Source organism: Monodon monoceros, unplaced genomic scaffold (genome assembly GCF_005190385.1).
Source record: "Monodon monoceros isolate NGI ecotype Baffin Bay Population unplaced genomic scaffold, NGI_Narwhal_1 Super_Scaffold_3, whole genome shotgun sequence".
NCBI lineage: Eukaryota > Metazoa > Chordata > Mammalia > Artiodactyla > Monodontidae > Monodon > Monodon monoceros.
Genome location: NW_021703780.1, coordinates 66464300 through 66488616, shown reverse-complemented (window position 1 = coordinate 66488616; position 24317 = coordinate 66464300). Strand labels below are relative to the sequence as shown.

The window sequence follows — 24317 nt, the reverse complement described above, 5'->3', positions numbered from 1 at the left end:
GGCCCCAGGCTCTGGGGACATGAGTTTGGGGCATCCCTTCTGCATTCCTGGGCACACCTCCTACCTGGCCCCCAGCCACCAGCACCCGTCGTGCCTCTTCTATGCCACCCCCGCCCCCAGGATCACATCAGTCCCTGAGTCTGTGCATTTTGCTTCCCACTCTTCACTGACCTCTCTGCCTCCCCCTCTTGCCCCCTTAAAACCCATTCTCCACTTGGCAGGAAAAAATATATATATTTTAAACATGTAAATGGTCAAGCCGATCCTCTGCTCAAAGCCCTTCCCTGACTCCTCTCACACTGCAGGCCCGTGAACGCGTTCCTTCTTAACACCTGTGCCTGCCTCATGGCGTCCGGCCTCCGTCTCCAGTGTCTCCCAGGCTACAGCGCCCTCTCTGGTCCACTCCGGCTGCATTAACCCCCTACTGCTCCTCACATCCCCCAGACGTGTCTCTACCTCTCAGCTTCGACACCGTTGTTGCCTCAACCAGAATCCTCTTCTCCCCTTGCACTGCAGGCCTCAGCTCAAATGTTCACCCCAGCGAGGCCTTTCCTCACCACCTGATGTAAAGCAGCCCCTCCAAGACATCTGTATTCCCTTACCTTGCTCTGTCATCACAGTACCCATCAGAACCCAGACACCCAGCTTTCTCACTGCCTGTCTTCCTCGCTAGACCGAGAGCCCTTTGTTGGGGGTGCTCACCACTGTGCCCCAGTCCTGGCACAAGATAGGTACCTGCCACACACGTGGCTGGCCGCCTGACGGATATCCATTGCCTCCTAACTGCACCTCACTTTTGCTCCAGATTTATTCCTTTCTCACATGACTCAGGGGAAGATGAACAATCCCCAGCTCCAGGGGTATATCTCAACTAGTCTACGTCGATCCTGGTGGGGCTGGGTCCCGACTGTAATTGTTTAGGAGTGGCTACAGGACCCAGTTGTGACTGACCAGTGACTGATGCAGAGATATAGAATCAAGCCCCCTTGTCCTGTCAACCTCAGGACAAACTCTGTGGTGTCATTCATGCTCCAGAATTCCCTGTGGGATCAGAGGCTAGCTTCTCCTAAAACCCCACCTCTGCCTAGATGCTTCCTCCATCTTATCCTGCCTCCTTCACTTGCTTGTAGATTCTCCTAAGAGGACTGCACCAAAAAATCACTTGTACATGAATCCCTGAAACAGGCTCTATTTCTAGGGAATCTAATCCACAGCAGGAGTCAATGGACTCTGGACCTTGTGCTTCTGAAACTGCTGCTGCCATCTTCCCTGAGAACAAAGCCAGCAGACACCAGACAGAGCCCTGAGGTCCAAGCCTGAGATGTCCTGCATCAGATTTCTTGTTACATGTAAAGAAATGAATTTCCCTGTTTTCTAAGCCAATCTGAGCCAAGCATCTTTGTAATTTATAGCCAAAGATACTCTAAATGATATAAAACTCAAGAAATGGAATTCTGGACAACCATGATAATGATGGCCACATCAATTCAACTCTCCCAGCACACTTTTTAAAAAAAGAGGAAAAGAAAAGCGAGAAAAACAAATAGCACTACCCAAAACGTACACCTTTAGCATAACTAGAATAAAGAGAATGTCCAAACTCACATTATCTTCAAGTAGAAAAATAAACATCAACTCCCAGTGCACTCTCACTCACACTCCAGCTGCAAGCCTTCATGGAGAACAAGGGCAGTCTGGGAAAAACTGTGCAGAAGAGTGGTGTATGGTAGCCCCCATATGGACCTAAAATCCTTCCAGAAAGAGAAAGTCTCTCCTAACTGCAAAAACAAGAGTCCTGGTAAATCACAGCACTTACTAAAAGGAAGGGATTTAGCTGCATGCGTTCAAGGTAGGATTCTCTGAAAGGCATGACTTATGAGGGGGGAAGGTAAAAGGAAAGAAGAGGAATCCTTTGGAGATTGGAGGGTGAGGGAGAAAGAAACAAAAGTGAAAAGTAGAGTCCTGCAAGAGAGAACAAAAAATTTGGAGGACACATGACCCTTCCCCCCAACACCCGCCCCCCTCCATGGCCATTTATTAAAAATAAATAAATAAATAAATAAAAACAGTTTGCTATACTAACAGAGGAGGGCGCCCTGGGACTAGAAATCTTGTAAATCTTTACAAATCAATGAAATAGGTAGGTGAAAGGCTACATTTATATAAAGCTACTATAAGAAAAAGAAAAACACCTTAATTGATGAAAATTCTCACACACCCCACAAAAAAAGACAAAGCAGAAGAAAACTAACACAACACTTCAAACTAAAGTAAATCTCTTCAAAGTATTTGGGCATATGAAAAATAAAACATAGAAATAGGCAAATAACAGGAAGAAAAGAAATGATATTTAATTGGACTCAGGAAAAAAATGGAAGAAACTAAATTATCTTATGAAGGAAAGCTAAATTACAAGTTGGCCATAGAATAATACAGTCAAATTAAAAAGTTAATAAAATACATTTAAGAAAGTCACGAATAAAACCAAGAGAATGAAAATTAGAAAAAGAAAGAACAGAAAAGGATCAGAAAGTAGTTGAATTAGAAACAGACAAAGAAGAAGCAACACAACAGATAGATAAATGGATAGATAGTATGGAGTCTCTGATGAAGAGAAACAAAACAATGGAACAGAACTAGTATTTAAAACTACAATTCAAGAATATTTTCCAGAAATAAAAGAATATCTGAATTTATACATTTAAAAGGCCCATTGTGTACTTGGGAAAAAAATATCAGAATGATCAACTCTAGGACATACCCTAGTAAAATGATTAGACTTTAAAGACGAAAAAAAAAAAAAAATCTCCAAGGTCTCCAAGAAAAAAGAAAATCAAACAACTTACAAGAGAAGGGGACTTTGACATCAGATGTCTCAAAAGCAACATACAAAGCAAGACAACAAGAGTTGTCTATGCAAATATATTTTTAAAACTAGGTAACATGGATAATTTTCTAGAGAAACAAAGTATACCAAAATTGACTCCATTAGAAAAAAGAAAGCTTAAAAAGATCAAATATCTGTAGAAAAATAAAGTTATAGAAAAACTAGAAAAGCCCCATGTCCAAATGGTTTTACAAAAGAATGACCACACAGCCCCAATGCAACATAAATTGCTCCAGAGTACTGAAAAAGATGGAAAATGTCAAAATTCTTTATATGAAGCAAGTATAACTTTGCTTCAAACCTGTATAAAGAAATACAAAAAAAATTGCAAGCCAATATCACATATCAATGATAAAGTTCTAAATAGCATATTAATGGACAAAATCTAATACCACATTAAAAATGATACACTAGAGGGGTGGGATAGGGAGGGTGGGAGGGAGACGCAAGAGGGAAGAGATATGGGAACATATGTATATGTATAACTGATTTGCTTTGTTATAAAACAGAAACTAACACACCATTGTAAAGCAATTATACTCCAATAAAGATGTTAAAAAAAATGATACACCATGGCTAAGTGGGATTTATTAAAGGATTGCAAGGTTGTCTCAATATTAGCAAATCAATTAATATAATTCACCATGTGAATAGATCTAAGGAGACAAACATATGATTATCTCCACGGGTACTTAAATAGCCTGTGACAAAAAAGAAATTTAAGAAAATAGTAATCAACAGCTACATTATTAAATAAACAAAACCCTAAAGCTAGCATTTTTCTTAAGGCAGAAACACTAGAGGTATTTCCACTAATATTAGGAACAAGGTAATGAAGCCTACTGTCTCCACTACTATTCAATATTGTACTGGAGGTATTAGAAAATGCAATTAGACAAGAGAAAGTAATTAGAGGAATAAGAATTGGAAAATAATAAGTAAAACTATCTCTATTTACAGATAGTGTGCACTTAGAAAGTCCCAGAGAATCAATGATAAACTCAAACATTAAATGATTTTAGGAAGGTAACAGGATGTAAATTGGCATAAAGAAATCAATCAATAGATGTAAGAGTAGAGAAAGCCCATTTATAATAGCAACAAAGAAGATAAAATACTTAGAAATATGCAAAACCTATATGAAAAAATCTTTAAAGCACTACTGAAAGATACAGAAGTAGACTTGAACAAATGGACAAACATTCCTTGTTCTTGGATAGTACAATTCAGGATCCCAAAGATGTCAGCTATACCTAAGGTAATTTAAAAATATAATGCTATCACAATAAAAATACCAAGTGTTTTAAAAATACAGCTAGACAAGTTGATACTAAAGCTCACGTGAGGAAATAAGCGTGCAAAATCCCTATCAAAATCCCAACAACTTTTTTTGCAGAAAGAGAAAAATTCATCCTAAAATTCATATGGAATCTCAAGGGACCCCCAAATAGCCAAAACAAACTTGAAAAAGAACAAAGTGGGAAGACTCACACTTTTCAGTTTCAAAACTAATTACAAACCTACAGTAATCAAAATATGTGGTACTGGAATAAAGACAGACTGAGAGACCAATGGAATAGAAAAGAGCCCAAAAATAAAACCTCATATATATATATAGTCAAATGATTTTCAACAAGGGTGCCAACATCATTCAATGGGGAAAAAGACAGCCTTTTCAACACATTGTCCTGGGAAAACTGCATATTCACATGCAAAAGAATGAACTTGGACCCTTACCTAAGACCATATGCAAAATTTAACTCAAAATGGATCAAGGATCTGAACATAAGATCTAACACTGTAAAATTCTTAAAAGAACACATGGAAGAAAGCTTCACGACATTGGATTTGGTAATGATTTCTTATACATGACACAAAGTCACAAGCAATAAGGAAAAATAGACAAATTGGACTTCACCAAAATGAAAACCTTTGTGTCCTAGTTACACAAAGGACACTATCAACAGAATAAAAAGGCAACCCATGGAATGGGAGAAAATATCTTCAAATCACATATCTGATAAGGGATTAATATCCAAAGTATATAAAGAACTAAAACGCAACAACAAAAAAACAACTGGGGACTTCCCTGGGGGTCCAGTGCTTAAGAATCCACCTTCCAAAGCAGGGTACACGGGTTAGATCCCTGGTCAGGGAACTAAGATCCCACATGCCACAGGGCAACTAAGCCCGTGCGCCACAACTAGAGAGGCCGTGTGCCACAACTAAAGAGAAGCCCATGCGCTGCAACGAAAGATCCCACGTGCCAAAACTAAGACCCGACACAGCCATAACTAACTAAATAAATAAATAAATACAACTAGATTTGAATATAGGCAAAAGAATTTGAATACACATTTCTCCAAAGAAGAATATACAAATAGCCAATAAGCGCATGAAAAGAAGTGCTTAACATCACTAATCATTAGGAAAATGCAAATAAAAATCACAAGGAGATACCACTTCACATCCTTTAGGATGGCTACTCTAAGGAAAAAAAAAACAGAAAATAGAAAGTGTCAGTGAGGATATGGAGAAATTTGAACCCTTGTGCCCTGCTGCTAGGAATGTAAAATGGTGCAGCTGCTATGGAAAACATGTTGGTGGTTTCTCAAAAAATTAAAAATAGGGCTTTGCCGACACCACCGATGCCACCCGAAGCCACCCTGCACTACCCCACCATGGTCAACCCCACAACGTTCTTTGACATTCGCTGTTGATGTCGCCTTGGACCATGTCTCATTTGAGCTGTTTGCAGACAAAGTTCCATAGACAGCAGAAAACTTGAGTGTTCTGAGCACTGAGGAGAAAGGATTTGGTTATAAAGGTCCCTACTTTCACAGAACTATTCCAGGGTTTATGTACCAGGGTGGTGACTTCACATGCCATAATGGCACTGGCAGCAAGTTATCTACAAGGAGAAATTTGATAATAAGCATCACTCTGAAGCATATGGGTCTTCACATCTTGTACATGGCAAATTGTGGACCCACATAAATGGTTCCCAGTTTTTCATCTACACTACCAAGACTGGGTGGTTGGGTGGCAAGCATGTGGTCTTTAGCAAGGTGAAAGAGGGCATGAATATTGTGAAAACCATGGAGTGCTTTGGGTCCATGTTTGGCAAGACCAGCAAGAAGCTCACCATTTCTGACTGTGGATAACTCTAATAAATTTGACTTGTATTGTATCTTAACTACCAGACCATTCCTTCTCTCATTTGCTCATGATAGCCTATAATCTTTGTGCTCTCACTGCAGTTTTTGGGGTTCCAAGTTTTCCTTATCCCCTTCCAAGTCTAGCTGGATTACGGAGTTAAGTTTATGATTATGAAACAAAAACTAAACAACAACAAATAGAATTACCATATGATCTAATAATTCTGCTTCTGGGTTTATACCCAAAAGAACAGAAAGCAGGGACATGAAGTTATCTTTGTATACCCATGTTCTCAGCAGTATTATTCATAATAGCCAAAAGATGGGAGCAATCAACTGTCTATCAACAGATGAATGGATAAGCAAAATGTGGTATATATGTACAATGGAATATTATTCAGCCTTAAAAAGGAAGAGAATTCTGACACGTGCTACAACATGGATGATACTGAAAGACATTATGCTAAGTGAAGGAAGTATTCGCAAAAGGATAAGTATGTATGATTCTACTCATATGAGGTACTTAGGGTAGTCAAATTCAGAAAGTACAATAGAATGGTGGTTGCCAGGAGCTGGGGGAGAGGGGAATGGGTCTTATAGCTTAATCGGTACAAAGTTTCACTTTGGGATGATGAATATTCTATGGATAGATGGTAGTGATGGTTGGACAACAATATGGATGTACTTAATGCCACTGAGCTGTACACTTAAAAATAGTTAAAATGGTGAATTTTATATTATGTATATTTTACCATATACATAATGGCCCTACAAGACATTAAAACATACTGTAAAATATCTATAATTAAAACTGTAGGGGCTTCCCTGGTGGCGCAGTGGTTGAGAGTCCACCTGCCGATGCAGGGGACGTGGGTTCGTGCCCCAGTCCGGGAAGATCCCACATGCCACGGAGCGCCTGGGCCCGTGAGCCATGGCCGCTGAGCCTGCGCGTCCAGAGCCTGTGCTCTGCAACAGGAGAGGCCACAACAGTGAGAGGCCCGCGTACCGCAAAACAATAAAAATAAAAAAACTGTAGTGGACTTCCCTGGTGGAGCAGTGGTTAAGAATCCACCTGCCAATGCAGGGGACACGAGTTCGAACCCTGGTCCGGGAAGATCCCACATACCACGGAGCAACTAAGCCCGTGCACCACAACTACTGAGCCTGCGTACTACAGTACTGAAGCCTGCGTGTCTAGAGCCTGTGCTCCACAACAAGAGAAGCCATCGCAATGAGAAGCCCTCACACCGTAATGAAGAGTAGCCCCCGCTCACCGCAAATAGAGAAAGCCCGCGTGCAGCCATAAATAAATAAATAAATAAACAAACAAATAAATAAATAAATAAAAACCGTAGTATGAGGACTTCCCTGGCGGCGCAGTGGTTAAGAATCCGCCTGCCAAAAAAAAAAAAAAAGAATCCGCCTGTCAATGCAGGCGACACGGGTTCAATCCTTGGTCTGGGAAGATCCCACATGCCACAGAGCAACTAAGCCAGTGCACCACAACTACTGAGACCGCGAGCCACAACTACTGAAGCCTGTGTGCCTAGAGCCCGTGCTCCACAAGCCACTGCAACGAGAAGCACGCACACTGCAAGAGTAGCCCCCACTCACTGCAACTAGAGAAAGCCCGCACACAGCAGCGAAGACCCAATGCAGCCAAAAATAAATAAATCTATTAAAAAAATTATAGAAAAAAAAACTGTAGTACGAGTGCATAAATGGACAAACAGAACAATGGAATAGAACAGAAAATCCAGAAATAGACCCAAGTACACATGGAAATTAGTGTATGATAAAGGTGGCCTCTCAAATCACTGTGTCATAGATGGAGGTTTCAATAAATGTTGATGGGTAATAATAAACCATTTAATAAATGTTAGTTAGCCATTTGGAAAAAGATAAAATTGGATACATACCACATACCATACATAAGGATGAATCAAGGATATAAAAGGCAAAAACATGAAACTATACAAGTTCTAGAAGAAAACCTCAATATAGGGAAGGACTTTCTAACTATGACTCAAAATCCAGATGCAATAGAAGAAATGATTAATAAAACTGTTTACGTACTTTTAAAGTTATATTGCAAAGATTACTATAAGAAAAGTCAATATACAACTGACAAACCAGGAGAAAATATTTACAACATACATCACAGATAATGAACCAATATCCTTGGGACTTCCCTGGTTGTGCAGTGGTTAAGAATCTACCTGCCAATGCAAGGAACATGGTTCAATCCCTGGTCTGGGAAGATCCCACATGCCGCAGAGCGACTAAGCCTGTGCGCCACAACTACTGAGCCTGTGCTCTAGGGCCCATGAGCCACAACTACTGATCCCATATGCCACAACTACTGAAGCCCACGCACCTAGAGCCTGTGCTCCACAAGAGAAGCCACCACAGTGAGAAGCCCGCACATCGCAACGAAGAGTAGACCCCGCTCACCACAACTAGAGAAAGCCTGCGGGCAGTAACGAAGACCCAACGCAGCCAAAAATTAATTAATTAATTAATTATTTTTTAAAAGAACCAATATCCTTAATATATAAAGAACTCATAACATTAGAGGGAAAATACCCCAAAAACCTAAGAGAAAAAAATGGGCAAAAAATATGGACAGGTCACAAAAAGATATAAAACTTGTCCTTAATCATGTGAAAAGATTGAAAAGACATTCAGCCTCATTTATAATACTTACAGACTTACCTTGCAGACTGGCAAAAAATTAAATTGTATAACAACGCACTCTTGGCAAGGGGGTAGGGAAACAGGCACTCTCACACATTGCTGGTGGGCATGCAAAATCCTTATGGAGCAAAATGTGGTGATACCTAACAAAAGTACAGTGAGTACTCATCTTTTGACCTTGCAATTCCACTTCTCAGAATATACACTATATAAAGCTATACCTCCATCAATATGAATATACAAGTGCACAAGATTATTCATTGTAGCACTGTTTGTAATTGCAAACTACTGGAAATTACCTAAATGCCTATGTATTAGAGAATGGTTGAATAAACCATGATACATGGTACATCCACACAATAGATTACTATGCAGCTATAAAAAAGAATGAAGGAAGACTCAATGAACTGATAAGGATTGATTCCCAGGATGTATTGTAAATGAAAAAGGCAAAATAAAAAGAGTATCTATAGTGTACTACCCTGCATGTAAGAAGGGGGATAAGAAAATATACATGAAAATATCATTTGTGCAAAAAGAAATACAGAAAAAATAAACCAGAAACTAGTGATATTGGTTACCTATGAGTGGGAACAGAGTGGAAAAGATGGGAGATGTGGATAGGATAGAATGAATGAGAGTGAAGAGGGACAAATCTCTGAGTATAACTTTTTGAGTAACATATATTAGTGAGTATGTTTTATATATGTGTGTATATATTATACACATAAAGAAATATTTACATATATATATTCTCTCTAAATTTTATACATACATATTATATATAATGTAATATATAACAATATATATGTATATATTACAATATAATACACATATTATATGTATATTTTACATGTATTTTCTATATATATACACATATATTTATTTATATTTATAAAACAAACGGACCAAGCTATATATACATTCATCAAATGAATATATCCCACTGAGCAGGGTGGGAAGAACTAAACCAAGTAACTTTTGAACATAGTATTTGGACTATATACTCCCTCTCTTTTTTTTTTTTTTTTTTTTCTTTTTTGCGGTACGCGGGCCTCTCACTGTTGTGGCCTCTCCCATTGCGGAGTACAGGCTCCGGACGCGCAGGCTCAGTGGCCATGGCTCATGGGCCTAGCCGCTCCGCGGCATGTGGGATCTTCCCAGACCAGGACACGAACCCGTGTCCCCTGCATCGGCAGGCGGACTCTCAACCACTGCACCACCAGGGAAGCACCCCCTCTCTTTTTAAAGAGAAAAGAAAACTAAACAAATATCAAAGATTACTTTGTAGAGTTTTTCCTCCAAAGGGTATGGATTAAGCAACTGAAACTACTTTCTGTGTATTCCAGGACTGAGAAAATAAGTAAATATACTATGAGGAATAAAAGCCAATTTTCTTTTAGAAAAAGAAGTACCAAATATGTACAAGTGAGAACGAGCCCTGTGGTTTGAAGTCAATATGAAGATATCAGTATGAACTCATGTTTTTTAACAGATAGATATATAATAGATAAAGAAATGTGCATGGAGGTTATATGTAACATAATGTAATATAAGAATATATGGTATGAGGGGCTTCCCTGGTGATGCAGTGGTTAAGAATCTGCCTGCCAATGCAGGGGACAGGGGTTCAAGCCCTGGTCCAGGAAAATCCCACATGCAGCGGAGCAACTAAGCCCGTGTGCCACAACTACTGAGCCTGCTCTCTATGGCCCACAAGCCACGATGACTAAGCCCATGTGCCGCAACTACTGAAGCCTGTGTGCCTAGAGCCCGTGCTCTGCAACAAGAAAAACCACTGCAGTGAGAAGCCCGCGCACTGCAACTACTAAAGCCTGAGCGCCTAGAGCCTGTGCTCCGCAATGAAGAGTAGCCCCTGCTAGCCACAACTAGAGAAAGCCTGCACACAGCGGCAAAGACCCAACGCAGTCAAAAATAATTTTTTTTTTTTTTTTTGTGGTACGCAGGCCTCTCACTGTTGTGGCCTCTCCCATTGTGGAGCACAGGCTCCGGACGCACAGGCTCAGCAGCCATGGCTCACGGGCTTAGCCGCTCCGCGGCATGTGGGATCCTCCTGAACCGGGGCACGAACCCGTGTCCCCTGCATCGGCAGGCGGACCCTCAACCACTGTGCCACCAGGGAAGCCCCAAAAATAAATTTTAAAAAAAGTTTAAAGAATATATGATATGATATAAAATAAATAAATAACGTATATATCTTAGATCTATCTGCTCTAAGGACTTCAAAGTATTGATTTCCCAGTAGCAATGAGCACATCTTAATGTCAAAATCTTAGCTTCTAAATACCATTCCCCACCAAGAGGAACCAGGGTTCCTTGGGAAAACAGCTGATTTCAGGGCTGGGTCTGGGAAAGTAAGATGAACCTGGAACTTCTTGCTGTGCCAGAAAGTAAAAGCATACTCAATGAACAATAAGAACATATCAAATGGACACAGGAATCAGCCTGAAGAGGCTCCCACTGGCCAAAGCTGGGACAATTTGAGCATCAAAATTAAAAATGGTAGTAAGAGATTATAACCCTTGGAATAAAATTAAGAATCCATGAGTCCATATTGATATGAGAGATCTGGAGATGAACAAGAAATTGTTTGGGGCCCAAGAAATCCATAATGCAGTGGGCAAGACAGCCCCAAACAGATGAGCATGGAGGGAGCACCCCCCTCCCCCACTGGGCAGCTTTTCCACTGGACAGCTCCCTGGAGGAGGTGCTGCTCTGGTGTGGGAAAGGGTCTGGGGGAGGTACTCACGAGGGCCCTTTGCGCATCCGAGGTGTGCTCATGGCCCACTGCTTGATCTTGCTCAGGCTCTGCTCACTGATGAGCCGCTGGCCCCCGGAGGGCATACAGTCCACATACAGGTTGTATAGCAGCAGCGCCTCCGTGTTCTTGCGCAGGGCGTTGGCCTGGACCACACGTTGTGTGAACACACGTGGGTCCTCAGCACAGAAGAGAAGCTGGATCCTTGGCACCCAGTACTGGCAGATCAGGAGGGGCGGCCTTCCTGGGGTCGGGTGGAGGGAGAAAGGAACATGCAGTGGGGCCCTCTGGGCAGAAGCACTGGGTTCCAGCCTGGCTCTGCCACTGATGCATGGTGGCTCTGAGCAAGTGACCCCATCACATCTGTGAAATGGGTATGACAACACTCCCTGAACTACCCACGTCACAGGTTGTCATGGATGGATGTGAAAGTGCTTTGTAAACTGTAAAAAGCTGTGTACAGACAAGGAGTTATACAGGGGTGGCCATTCAATTGCCCATTCCTGATGCCACACCCAGGGCAGACATCATTAATTGTTGGGCCTAAGGCTCCTTCTCAAGATGACACTGAAAGCAGCACTGCCAGCTGCTCAGAGTTGGCATATCAAATAATGGCCAATTGCCCTTCCTGGGGTCTCTGAGTGATGCGTCCTCTGGTTCTCACTGGTTGGGGGACAGACAGCCCCAGGACAACAGAGCAAGGGGGTATTCAGACCCGAGCTGGCTATACCCTGGGCAGGGGTTGGCCTCAGTCACAGGCCAGGCCGGGCCTGAGCTGGGGGTCTGCCTGAGGCAGGGGCAAAGACCTCGTACCTTCAGCTGTTACCCCTCCATTCAGGATGGGCTTCCCCATCTCATCTCGCACCAAACCATCCTCATTCGTCTTGTGCACTAGGTACAGCTTCTTCTCCTTGTCGTAGTCCAGGACGCCGACATCGCACCATTTGTACGTCAGCTTCTGACTCTTGGGGTCCTCTGAAACAGGAGGGGTGCCCATCAGTGCTCCCTGCCATAGGGTGGGAAAAGGCCCCTGCATGTGGGCAGTGGATGCTAGGAAAGGTCTCAGTGGTCACTAGTCTGGCCTCTCTCCCACCATGCTGACCCCCACCCTCTGGCTGCAGCAGAGTAGGGAGCCTACTTCCTTCCAGCTGAGCTTGACTCTTGGGAACCAGGCAGGTCTCTCTGCCCTGATGCTCTGCATGACTCCATCAGGGCAGAGAGAGACACAGGCCAGCAGGGCTGGGACAGGAGGCAGGAAAGCCCCAAGCAAACAGGGGCTTGTTTGCTTAGTCCTTGTTTGCCTAGCCCTGTTGAGGATCTAGGTGTAGAGCTCATCACGTCTGAACTGGACCTCTTCAAGGCCCGAGGGAAGCCCTTAGGCTGCATGTGGCAGCTGAGCCCCGGGGCTGCTCCCATCAGGGCAGGGCAGGGTAGAAGACTGCTTCCCTGCAATGGCCTCAAAGTGGGCCTCAGGGGCTGTTTGGCCAGGATGGGCCTCCCACCCTCTCCCTGGGCTGAAAGCCTTTGACTACTCCAGCTCACCTCTTGCCACTGCCTCCCTCACTCATTCCTCTCCAGCCACACTGGATGTCTGGCTATTCCTATGACTTTGTAGCTTGCTCCTGCCTCAGGGCCTTAGCATTGGCTGTGCCCTCTGCCTGGAACAGTCTTCATCCAGGTCACCTCTATGCTGGCTTGTTCCCTGCTCAAGTGGCTTCTCCTTGTAGAAGCATCTCTGCCTAAAATAGCACCTTTGCCCCAGGCCCTTTCTGATTTGTTACCTTGTTTGTGTGTCTCACAGAGCTTAAAGTCATATTGTGTATGCATCTTCTCCAGGCTGGAATTCCAAAGAAATGCTCCCACTGACTGATGCCAGGTAGATAAGTAAAGGAGGCTGCTGTGGGATATACCTCACCAGCTTTGGCTCTGTTTTGCTTTTCCCTCCTCTTCCTAATTAGTTTCCTTTTTGAAAATGCTGACCTTGTCTTGACTCAGCTTAAAGGAAAAGATGTCTCAAGAAGCCCCTAGCAGAAAGCAGAGGTCTGGCAGAAACGCTCCACCATTAGTGCTGCCACCCAGGGCCAGGGCCCATATGAAGCAGTGCAAGCAGAAGCACTTCAGGGAAGCCACTACCTGGTACATTTAAGGTTAATACAGCCCCAAACCTTCTGGTTTTATCATCAGGAATTGGAGATCTGGGAACAACTGAGTTAAATTATTTTTGTAATTAAGTCCAAAGTAAAGGGAACATTCTGGGTTTCTTATCTAGTTCAAAGAAATTGATTCTAGCATTTACATGTTTTTAAACTGAAACATAAACTTACAGCTTGCACAACGGACTCGCTGTGGGCCCCCTGGAGGCTGAGCAGTCTGAAAACCAGCATGGCTCTCACAATCCTATCTCCCGCCTGGGCGCTGGCCCACTGGGCCCACTCCCCACTCCACAGCGGCATATCCACGCACTGGGCAGGGAGCAGAGAGGCCTTCGCCCTGCACATGGGGACAGCCACCTCCAATCTCATAACCCAGACCTTCCTAGGATGCCTACATAGAGAGTAGTCATGCCAGCCATGGTGGCAGGCCAGGGTGGTGACCGTGGAAGGTCAGCCTGGCAGACAGCAACAAACTGGAGAGAGCTTCCACAGCCCCCAGGGCAGACCTGGGGCCAAAGGAGGGGCAGACACAGACAAGGGCAAGATTTGGCAAGTCTGTGCAACATCAGTGTGGGGATGTGTATGTGGGTGTGATAGCGGTTGTGAATGGGTGACAGTAGGCATGTGTGTTTGTGTGCTTAAAATTTGCATATGAGTACAGCTGTGTGTGTGTGTGTGTGTGTGTGTGTGTGAGGGATGGTGGGTGAGTGTGACAGTGGGCTTATGAATGTGTGTGTTTGAAAGCAAGTATGTGAGTGTGAGTGTGTGACAGTGTGTGTGTTGTCCATGCAGAAGTGAAAGCCAAGAGGCCACAGTTATAGGTGGAGCAATGCGGTTTCTGGGGCACGGGATGGAACAGCTTGAATTGTGCCCCTTATACACATTTGAACATGTCTAATAAGCTTGCATATTTTTCATTGCCAATAAATCAAAGCCTTTTTTTTTTAACATTAGACACCATCCAGCTGTCCCTTCCTCAGCCCACCCACCCATGTCATCCCTGGTCCCTGCATTTCCTTCTATGCGGCCAGCCCGCTGGCCTGTATCCCAGCTGGGAGGCCTCAAAAGGTGGGGCCCCCACCTCCCATGGTTGAGGCCCCAGGGCAGTCTAGGAGTCTATGGCTGGGCTGCCAGGACAGGATGGTGCAGACAAGATCCTGTCCCCCTGCCCTTGCTGGCCCTGCTCACCGTGCCCCAGGAAGTCATTGATGGGCAGGAGGGCTTTTCCGGGGACAGGTTTCCTGTTCTGAGACCCTGGCTCCAAGCCCATGTTGATCCACTCACTGGGAGTCCGGCAGTCAAACTCCTCATTGTCAAATACCTGGAAGAAAACAGTAGATGCTGGGAGCAGGCGGCTCACCCCTGGTGGACCCAAGTGGGCTGGGCATGCCAGAGGGTAGGGGTGCCTGAGTAGGCCCCTCCCCAGATGCAGAAGCTGAAGACTGGGGCCCAGGGGCCTGAGTGCCTCCTCTGCTGTTCACAGGGGTCTGTGGAGTCTGGCTCTATGAAACCCTGTCCAACCAAGCCACACTGAGGTTCAGGCAGAGGGGTATCTGGGGACTCAGAGCAGGATATGGGCTCGCCCCCACCACTGGCCAGGATCACCCAGCTCAGGTCCAAGGGAAGTGATGGCCCTTGGATTTTCCTGAGCACCCACCCAGACTCAGAAATAATGGAAGTTCAGGTTGTCAGAAGGCCATCTTTAGTAGGGTGATATGCAACTCTGTCTCCCCACAGGGACCACCAGGCAAGAGATACTCAGGACCATGGAGAGGAAGGGCAGGGAAGTGGGTGAAAACCAGGGCAGGCTATGCTCCCTCTTTCTCCTCTGGACTCAGTTTCCCCATTGGTACCCCAAAGGGGCTACAATGGTGCCTTCCTCTACCACAGGTCTCCCCATCCCAGTGACACCAGACACAGTAGTCAGGGAGGCCTGAACACTACTCCACAGTCCAACTGGGCTGCTTCTTGGTGCCTGTGGGTGGGGTGGGGACAGAGCTCATGTACACAGGGTTCCCAGGCTCCAGGGAAGCAGCAGGAAATCAGCGTCCCAGGGGTCCTGGGGCCCCTCCTGCCCCAGCCTAGGATGCCTGAAACCCCAGGAGTGGGGGTAGCACTCTGACTATGCAGTTGTCCTGTTTGACAAGTGAGTGCTTGTGATTGCCATGGGATCCCCTTTTGAGTCTGATCCCTCCGCTGGAGTCCTGTACCCCCATCTCCTGACCACTGGCCCTCTGTGGAAGCTGGACTCACCTTCAGTGGGAGATAGATGGGGAACAGCGGGTCATGACCCTGCTCGATGGTCTGGGGGTGGTGGGGGTCTGGGTGCCTGGGCATGAGCTTGTCGGAGTCAATGCCCTCGCTGGCCAGCAGCTGCTCAATGTCCAGGCTTAGGTACAGCCGCTTCCTCCTGGCCAAGGGAGACAAGGAAATCTCATGACAGCTTGGCGCGTGTGAGGTGTCTCATGGGGGTCAGCAAGGGCCCAGGGAGTTGAGGCAGTAGGGGTTTGGCCCAGTGACCCCCTCCAGGGCCCTCTGCCCTTCTGGGACTTATCAGGAAGTGGAATGGTGGCTGGGGCTGGTGTCCTGGGCTCCAACTGCCCTTGCATCCTGCCTGTCAGTTCCACCACGTTGACTTAAATGCCACCCTCCCTGATTCCACAGCAAGGAAAGCAACTCGTTCCTATTAAGAAACCAAAGGGCTAGAAGATTTGAACACTTGCACACAGACCCAGCTTAGTAACCTCTGCCATGAGGATGATCACCTAGTTGTCTACTATCCCTCACTCTTTGAGGTGGCTGGATGCCACCTCCCAGAGGGCAAGCCCTCCCACTGCTCACGCAACCATACCTACCTCTCAATCTCAATCTTGCGGGGGCACTGGCCCGGCAGCACCAGGTAGGGCACCTGCACCTTGGGCTCGTAGGCCTGCAGCGGGAAGTCAGTCTGGGTGAGCAGCTTGGTGGTACACCCAATGTGCTGATGCTCCAGGCGCTCCTCGAAGTCCTCAGGAACCTCAAAGGTTCTGACTGTGGGCAGGGGCAGGGGCAGGAGCTGCAGGGGCTCAGGCTGGGGCCCAACACCCCCAAAACACAGTGCTAGGCAGGTACCAGGCATGCAGCTTTGGGGCATGGGAAGCTCAGAGCTGGCCTGTGGCAGTGAGAAGCCAGATGTGCACCGGGCTCCCAAGGGGTCACGAGCCTGGAGGACAAGGGCCTCCAGAAGGTCTGTTTTGGTCCTGCTCGCCCTGCCCAGAGCCAGCATGCTCGACCATTCCCCTCCTTTCTGCCCACAGCCCCGGTGCCAGCGGCTTTTGCTCAAGCCAGATGCTGAATCAAACTACCAGTGAGGATTACAGCTGGATAGGAAGGTGAAGTGGTAGCTCCCTGCATGTCTGGGATGGGTTCCTGCCATCCCTACCCCAGAGGCCCTCCCAAGCATCTCGGGGTCTGAATGTCATTCACTCACTGGGACTGTTTCCAGACTCAAGACATCCTGGATACTGTAGGAGTGGGTGGCACCACCACCCCACCCCCAGGGGACCCTCAAGTCACAAAATGGCCACACCTCCTTAGACAGGCTTCCATTCCAGGTCTGAGGGCAAGGGAGCTGGTGAAGAGAGGCCCATTGATAGGGTGACATTCCAGTTTCCCGGGACTCAGGATGTTAAATGGGAAGGAAAATCTCAGACAAGCCAAGACCATAGTGGTGGGGGCGGGAGTGCAGGAAAGTGCTTCGGGGATGAGCCACCTTTCCCAGGACCTGGGTGGGCTCTGGACAGCTCGGTGATGGCTCTGAACAACTCCCCTGGGAGGCCCTAGTAACCCCCTCCTTGGGCCTCACGTCTCTGGGGTCAAGATGCAGTCACACCAGAGGAGGGTCTACCTTGGGGGTACCCACGGGGGCTCTACAGAAGCTTCCAGAGGCTGAGCAGAGGCCATCCACCTGCCGCTAAGTCGGCTCTCTTACCAGAGCTGTCAGGTGCTTGGGGAACCCCACGCTACCAAAACGGTCCAGCCCAGGGGCGGTTTTCAGATCCCGAATCATCTGCTCTTGAGCCTATGGATCCATAACACATTCCACACCCAGGACCATGAATTCCTGGGCCTGGCCCTGCGTCTCAGGAGCCAAGAAGGAGCCAGGGTGAGGACAGCAAAGCCTGGCCCCCGCCCCTGCTGGTCCAGGAGCCCTAGGCAGCCTTCCCAGGCCTTCACGTAGCCTTCTGCCAAGAGCTCTGACGGCCATGAGCCCTGACTGCCGCCACGCTGTGACCCTGCCGGGCTGTTCTTCCTCACTTGGGTGGGGCCGCAGAGCTGCTGACCAGCCCTGTCCCCCGCCCCTGCCATGGATAGCAGGAGCCCCATCCCCAGCTCCCCCGCAGCCCTTGATCTGTGGTTTGTAACCATTTTCTGGGCCACAGATACTTGTGAAACTGCTGACCACAATAGGCTGGATCCTCAGGTCACTGCACAGAGGCATGTACATGTGATGTTTCCTGTGCCACTTTTGGGGATTCACAGGCCCCCAGGAGGACTGTGGGTCTCAAGAAGACAAATCTGGACAGTGCCAGCACAGAGCCAGGCCTCTCCTGGGGGTAGAGTGGAAAGGCAGACAGCTGGGACCATGGAGCTTCTGGACCTGATCGAAAGGGCGTCCTGTCCACTGGCCAGCCAGGAGGGTCCCCAAGGCCTCACTGCCTCTCAGGGCCCCAACCAGCTCGCTGTCTTTCTTGGAGCCACCCTCTCCTCCCCTCTGCCACTGGGGACTGGTCTGCGCCATGCAGACCTGCCCCACACCTTACAAGACTTATCACGGAGCCTGAGAGGAGCGTCTTCCTTCCCCTCTTTGGCAATGAAATCCTGGGCACCTTCCTGCTCCAAGCCCTGTTCTAGGTGCTGCAGCCCGAGCCAGGTAACAACAGTCCTGACCTCCTCCAAGCCCACGTTCCACGTACCAGAAAACACACACGTCAATGTCCTACTGTCCCCAGCCAGGCAGAGGGAACTGGGGACCTGGCCCTCAGCAGCCCCACCACACCACGGTGCCCTTGTCACACACAGCTCTGCCGAGAGAGTCACAATTAAGCAGCTGTGCTTCACCGAGCACTCACCATGAGCTGGGCCCCTGCAAAGCACCTTGTTTCTTGTTATTCACAGTTGAGGAGATTGAAACCCTCAGCCAAGAGGAGACAATCTCCCTAAGGCCAGAGGCCCTGCTTCTAAAGGCACCCACCCACCCAGCCCCCTGGGCACTGACCTCTTGGGGTGAACTTGTCAAGGTTGGCCTGCCGCAGGAGGTCCTGGTTCGTGCAGGGGCCACGACACACTTCCTGAAACCAAACCCCATAGCCCTGAGGGAGCGTAAACATCCCAAGGACAGGCAGGATCTGGTAGGGCCCCCAAGGTCAGATGTCTCCCCCATGCCCACCAGGGAGCATCCCAGGGGCACAGGGACAGGGATGAGGAAGAATCAGTGAAGAGGAATTTGCACAATTCCTCATTCAGAGGCCACAGTAGGTGACAAGCTGTGGCCACCTGGGACATCCCTGGCCCAACCCCATTCTGGTCATGCACAGTTCCCCTCCTCACTCTGAGAACACTCCTGGTGTGTGTCCAGGGTCTGAGCCACAAGACAGAGGTACTGTAAGGCCTGCAGGTGTCTCTGTGTATTCCTCCACTGCCAAGGGCACTCTGGGACCTCTGGCACAGTGGGTATCAATGGGTCCTCACCCTATCTCTATTGGCTCCTCCCCTGCCTAAAACCATCCTAAGGCTGTCCAGGACGCACAGGGCTCTTTGAACTCTCCCCTAGTTATATCCCCTTTCCGTCTTCCCCTGCCCTCCATCTCTCTCCTCTTATTTCTACTCTCCTCCTCCATGTGGGCCATGGCCTCTGTCAGGGATCTCAAGTCTCTGTATCTTCTGTTCCCCCTGCCTGGAACACTCCCCCCAGCCCCTATCTTACCCAGCAAATTCATACCTATCTTGTAAATCTCAGCAGTACACCACCTTGTCCCAGGACCCCCTCCCCAACCAGAGCTGGGGCCGGGGGAGGGAGTATTTCCCCACCAAAGCCATTGCCCCATGACAATAGGCATATGGATGACAATCCTGGTGTATTGTCACCGGGGCTTAGCCCAGGGCCTGTCACATAGCAGGTGCTCAGTAATGAATTGTTGAATGAATGGACAGAGATGGATGGGCAGAAGGATGGGCAGATGGGTGAGTGGGTGGAAAATTGCTAGACAGATCGGTGGATGGATGGATGGATAAAAGGAAGAAAGGGCAAAAAGAACCCACAAGGAAGGCTCAGGCTTGGTAGGGTATGGCTGCCACACTCACCCCAAGTTTATCCAAGCTTCCAGGGCTGAGGATGTCAGAATAGAACCCACGCTGCTTCATCAGCGGGTACTTCTTATCAGTGCCCGTCAGGGGCAACTTCCGGGGCTGCCCCAAGTCTGAGGGCGTGGGTGGGGCTGCAGTCAGGTACAAAGGTGGGGTCTTGGGGTCAGGGCTTGGAGGAAGCTTCTCCGACCCAGAATCTGGTCCCTGAAGAATGCTCCCCAGGTTATGCTCCAGGTCTCTCAGACTACACTCTTGGCCCACAGGAGTACTGCTGCACTCTGGGCCCTGAGGGGTCCTTCCTGGGCTGTGGCCTTCTCTGTTAGGCTGCTGCTCCATGCTGCTTCTCAGGGTGATGTCCCAGCCAGAGCTCCTAGAAGATACTGGTGTCACTGGGCCCTTGCCAACCTCTGCTCATCCCCCAAGGCCACCAGGATACAGGGATGCCTAGTCTGCCACCCCACAACAAGCCCCAGCCCCCAGGCATGGATAACGGAGGGAGGGAGTACTCTTCTAATCGGAACAGACACAGAGTGCCAGGAAGGTCCTGCCAGGAGACAGCAGGGCCTTCCCTAGAAGCTGTGTGAGAAATGAGACCCCAGAGTCAGAGGCTGAACACTCTATAGATGTCCCCAACCCCGTGCATCCTTCTGTACTTTCCCACCCTTCTCCCCTGTGTTACAGAGCAAGGCCTGGCTTCTCACAAGGGGAGATAAAGAGGGAGGCCCAGAGTTCACTCACTCAGTGAAGAGCTCTGTTTGGTTTTCTCCAAAATAACTTTCATCCAGTTGCAGCCTCAGTGCCCCTTGCCCCCATTCCCCCAGCCCCAGCCCCACCCCACCCAGTCCTGCCGGACTGCCCTGACTCTTTTTTTTTTTTTTTTTTTTTTTGTGGTACGCGGGCCTCTCACTGTTGTGGCCTCTCCCGTTGCGGAGCACAGGCTCCAGAAGTGCAGGCTCCGGACGCACAGGCTCAACGGCCATGGCTCACGGGCCCAGCCGCTCCACAGCATGTGGGATCTTCCCGGACCGGGTCACGAACCCGAGTCCCCTGCATCGGCAGGCGGACTCTCAACCACTGCGCCACCAGGGAAGCCCTGCCCTGACTCTTCCCAGTGTGGGGCTGGGGATTCCAGAAGGAGAAGAAAGAGAAAGGAGATTGAAAATGTATTTGAAGGAACTTCCCTGGTGTTGCAACAGTTAAGAATCCACCTTCCAATGCAGGGGACATGGGTTCGATCCCTGGTCTGGGAAGATCCCACATGCCACGGAGCAACTAAGCCCATGAGCCACAACTACTGAGCCTGCACTCTAGAGCCTGCAAGACACAACTACTGAGTCCATGTGACACAACTACTGAAGCCATGCCCTGCATCCCCCATGCCCATCTCCCTACCCATGCCCATCTCCCTTACCTTACCCCAGGAGCCAGAGGACTAAATCACCTCCCGAGAGGGACCCTGACCCTCTGTTGGCCCACAGATACCTCTGCCAGCAAAAGAAAGCTATTCATCCACACCCTGGCTCTCAGGATCAACTCAGCTAATGAAACTGACACCCTCTTGTCTCCCCACAGGGAAAAACAGATGCACCACTGGACTGCATGCACATCCCGAGGATGAGGGTTTGTAGAGTTTTTATTGTGCAGCAAGCAAGCCCTTGCCAAGCCACTGCTGCTTTTGGCCACCTCAAAATGCACCACCAGGGGAAACCCTTGGTCAGGGGAGCACTATAAGAAACTAGAAAAGGGTATGAGAAAGAAGAGGTTTGTGTGTAATGCTGGTGCAAAAATAAAAAAGTCAGAGAGATCAGATCAAGATGGCAGAGCAGTAGGATGTAGCACTCACCTTCTCCCACAAATGCATCAAAAATACATCTACATGTGGAATGTTCCTCACAGAATATCTACTGAATGCTGGCAGACCTCAGACTTCCAAAAGAGCAAGAAAATCTCCACATAACTGGGAAGGACAAAAGAAAAAAGAAAAAATGAGAGAAAGGAAACAGGACAGGACCTGCACCCCTGGGAGGGAGCTGTGAAAAAGGAAAGGTTTCCACACACTGGGAAGTCCCCTCACTGGTGAGGAGATCAGCCTGGACAGAGGGGGAGCTTTGGGGGAGAACGCAGCAAGCAACGGGTTTTTGGAGGACAAAGCTGAGAGAGATCTGCATAGACGGTCAGGGCCATCACCTGGCACTCCCCAGCCTGAGATGCTCATCCATTGAGGCGGGCGGGGGCGGGGGCTGGGTGCTGAGGCTTGTGCTTTGGAGGTCAGACCAGGGAGAGGACTGGGATTGGCTTTGTCAGGAAAGCCTGAGGGGGCCAGGGTGTGGTTGCCACAACCGAGGGAGTCCAGGGACGAAGCCTGGGCCCGACAGAGAGGCAAGGCTGCGGGCTGCCCCTGTGAGGAGACGGGGCGGGCCGCCATAGGAGCTTCTTTCTCCCAGGCTCACTATGTGGTGGCAGGGCACCGCCTACACGAACTCCAGGGGTAGGTGGAGGGTCCTCCTTCCAGGGAGCACATGGCCTGCCGCGGCCACCACCAATGAGGGTCCCGCCACTGGGAGCCAACCTCTGTCCCCACCCTCCTGGGAGCGTGCACGGGGGCTGTGCATCTGCATACCCCCTATCAAGGGGATAACGACCAGCACACCCTGAGGAAAGAGACGGCAAGCATTCAAACCAAAAACAACCTTCATGCCAAAAAAATATTAAACCCACACAAGCTATCAGGGACGCTCCCACATATAAATAGCCCTCCAAGACTATAGCAGATAATTGTTTCTCCTGAACACACAGAGTAAGGGAAATATAAGCAAAATGAAGAAGCAGAGGAACCACCACCAGTTAAAAGACCAAGAGAATTCCTCTGAAGGAATAAACAATGAAACAGACCTCTTCAGTCTTATAGACACCGAGTTTAAAAAGGAGGTAATGAAAATACTGAAGGAATTAAGAAAGGCTATCAACAGAAATGCAGATTACTGTAAAAAAGGGACTAGAAAACTAGAAACTATAAGGAGGAGCCAAGAAAAATTAGAGAATTCATTTGCCAAGACAAAAGCTGAGCTAAAGGCAATGAACAGCAGAATAAATAATGCAGAAGAAAGAATAAGTAATCTGGAAAATAGAATAATGGAAATGAATGGGATGAATTGGGAGATTGGGATTGACGTATATATACCAATATGTATAAAATAGATAACTAAAAAAAAAAAAAGTCTCAAGAGAAACAGCAGACACAAAGCCAAATGAAAAACATATATAAGATAATATAAAGTGTGCCAAGCTACGCATAATAGGGATTCCAGAAGGAAAAGAAAGGGGATTGAAAATGTATTTGAAGGGACTTCCCTGGTGTTGCAATGGTTAAGAATCCACCATCCAATGCAGGGGACATGGGTTCGATCCCTGGTCTGGGAAGATCCCACATGCCACGGAGCAACTAAGCCCATGAGCCACAACTACTGAGCCTGCACTCTAGAGCCTGCAAGACACAACTACTGAGCCCAGGTGACACAACTACTGAAGCCTGTGCACCACAACTACTGAGTCCATGTGCCACAACTACTGAAGTCCACATACTCTAAGGCCTGCCTGCCACAACTACTGAGCCTGCACACTGCAACTACTGAAGCCCATGCAGCTAGCGCCCATGCTCTGCAACAAGAGAAGCCACTGCAATGAGAAGCCCATGCACCACAACAAAGAGTAGCCCCTGCTCACTGCGACTAGAGAAAGCCCGTGCACAGCAACGAAGACCCAACGCAGCAGAAAATATAAAAAATAAATAATTTTTTTTAAAAAAGGCAACAGAGATCCTAAATGATACAATAGAACAGTTAGACTTGATATTTTCAGGACATTACATTAAAAAAAAAATGCACATTCTTTTCAAATGCACATGGAACATTATCTAGGACTGACCACATACTAGGGCACAAAACTAACCTCAACAAATTTAAGAGTATAGAAAGTATTTCAAGCATCTTCTTTGATCACAAGGGCATTAGAAATCAATCATAGGAAAAGAAATGAGGAAAAATGATTACATGAAGACTAAACAACATGTTACTAAAAAAGACAATGGGACGGGCTTCCCTGGTGGCGCAGTGGTTGAGAGTTTGCCTGCCGATGCAGGGGACACGGGTTCGTGCCCCAGTCCAGGAAGATCCCACATGCCGCGGAGCGGCTGGGCCCGTGAGCCATGGCCGCTGAGCCTGCGCGTCCGGAGCCTGTGCTCCGCAGCGGGAGAGGCTACAACAGTGAGAGGCCCGCGCATCGCAAAAAAAAAAAAACCT

The 24317-nt window shown here is 47.8% G+C and overlaps 1 protein-coding gene and 1 pseudogene across 1 annotated transcript in view; one reads left to right on the top strand and one right to left on the bottom strand.

Annotated features, from left to right (window-relative positions):
- The window catches only part of DNAH1 (dynein axonemal heavy chain 1), a 90442-nt gene that overhangs the window by 52129 nt on the left and 13996 nt on the right, over positions 1 to 24317 (bottom strand). Inside the window, exons 4-10 of the mRNA XM_029244354.1 lie at positions 20017 to 20389; positions 18932 to 19004; positions 16530 to 16704; positions 15928 to 16084; positions 14863 to 14995; positions 12335 to 12496; positions 11513 to 11765 (exon numbers count right to left, since the gene is read on the bottom strand). Of these exons, the coding sequence (XP_029100187.1) occupies positions 11513 to 11765; positions 12335 to 12496; positions 14863 to 14995; positions 15928 to 16084; positions 16530 to 16704; positions 18932 to 19004; positions 20017 to 20389 (1326 nt within the window). The remainder of the gene's footprint in view (positions 1 to 11512; positions 11766 to 12334; positions 12497 to 14862; positions 14996 to 15927; positions 16085 to 16529; positions 16705 to 18931; positions 19005 to 20016; positions 20390 to 24317) is intronic.
- Positions 5569 to 6051, top strand: LOC114908087 (annotated as a pseudogene).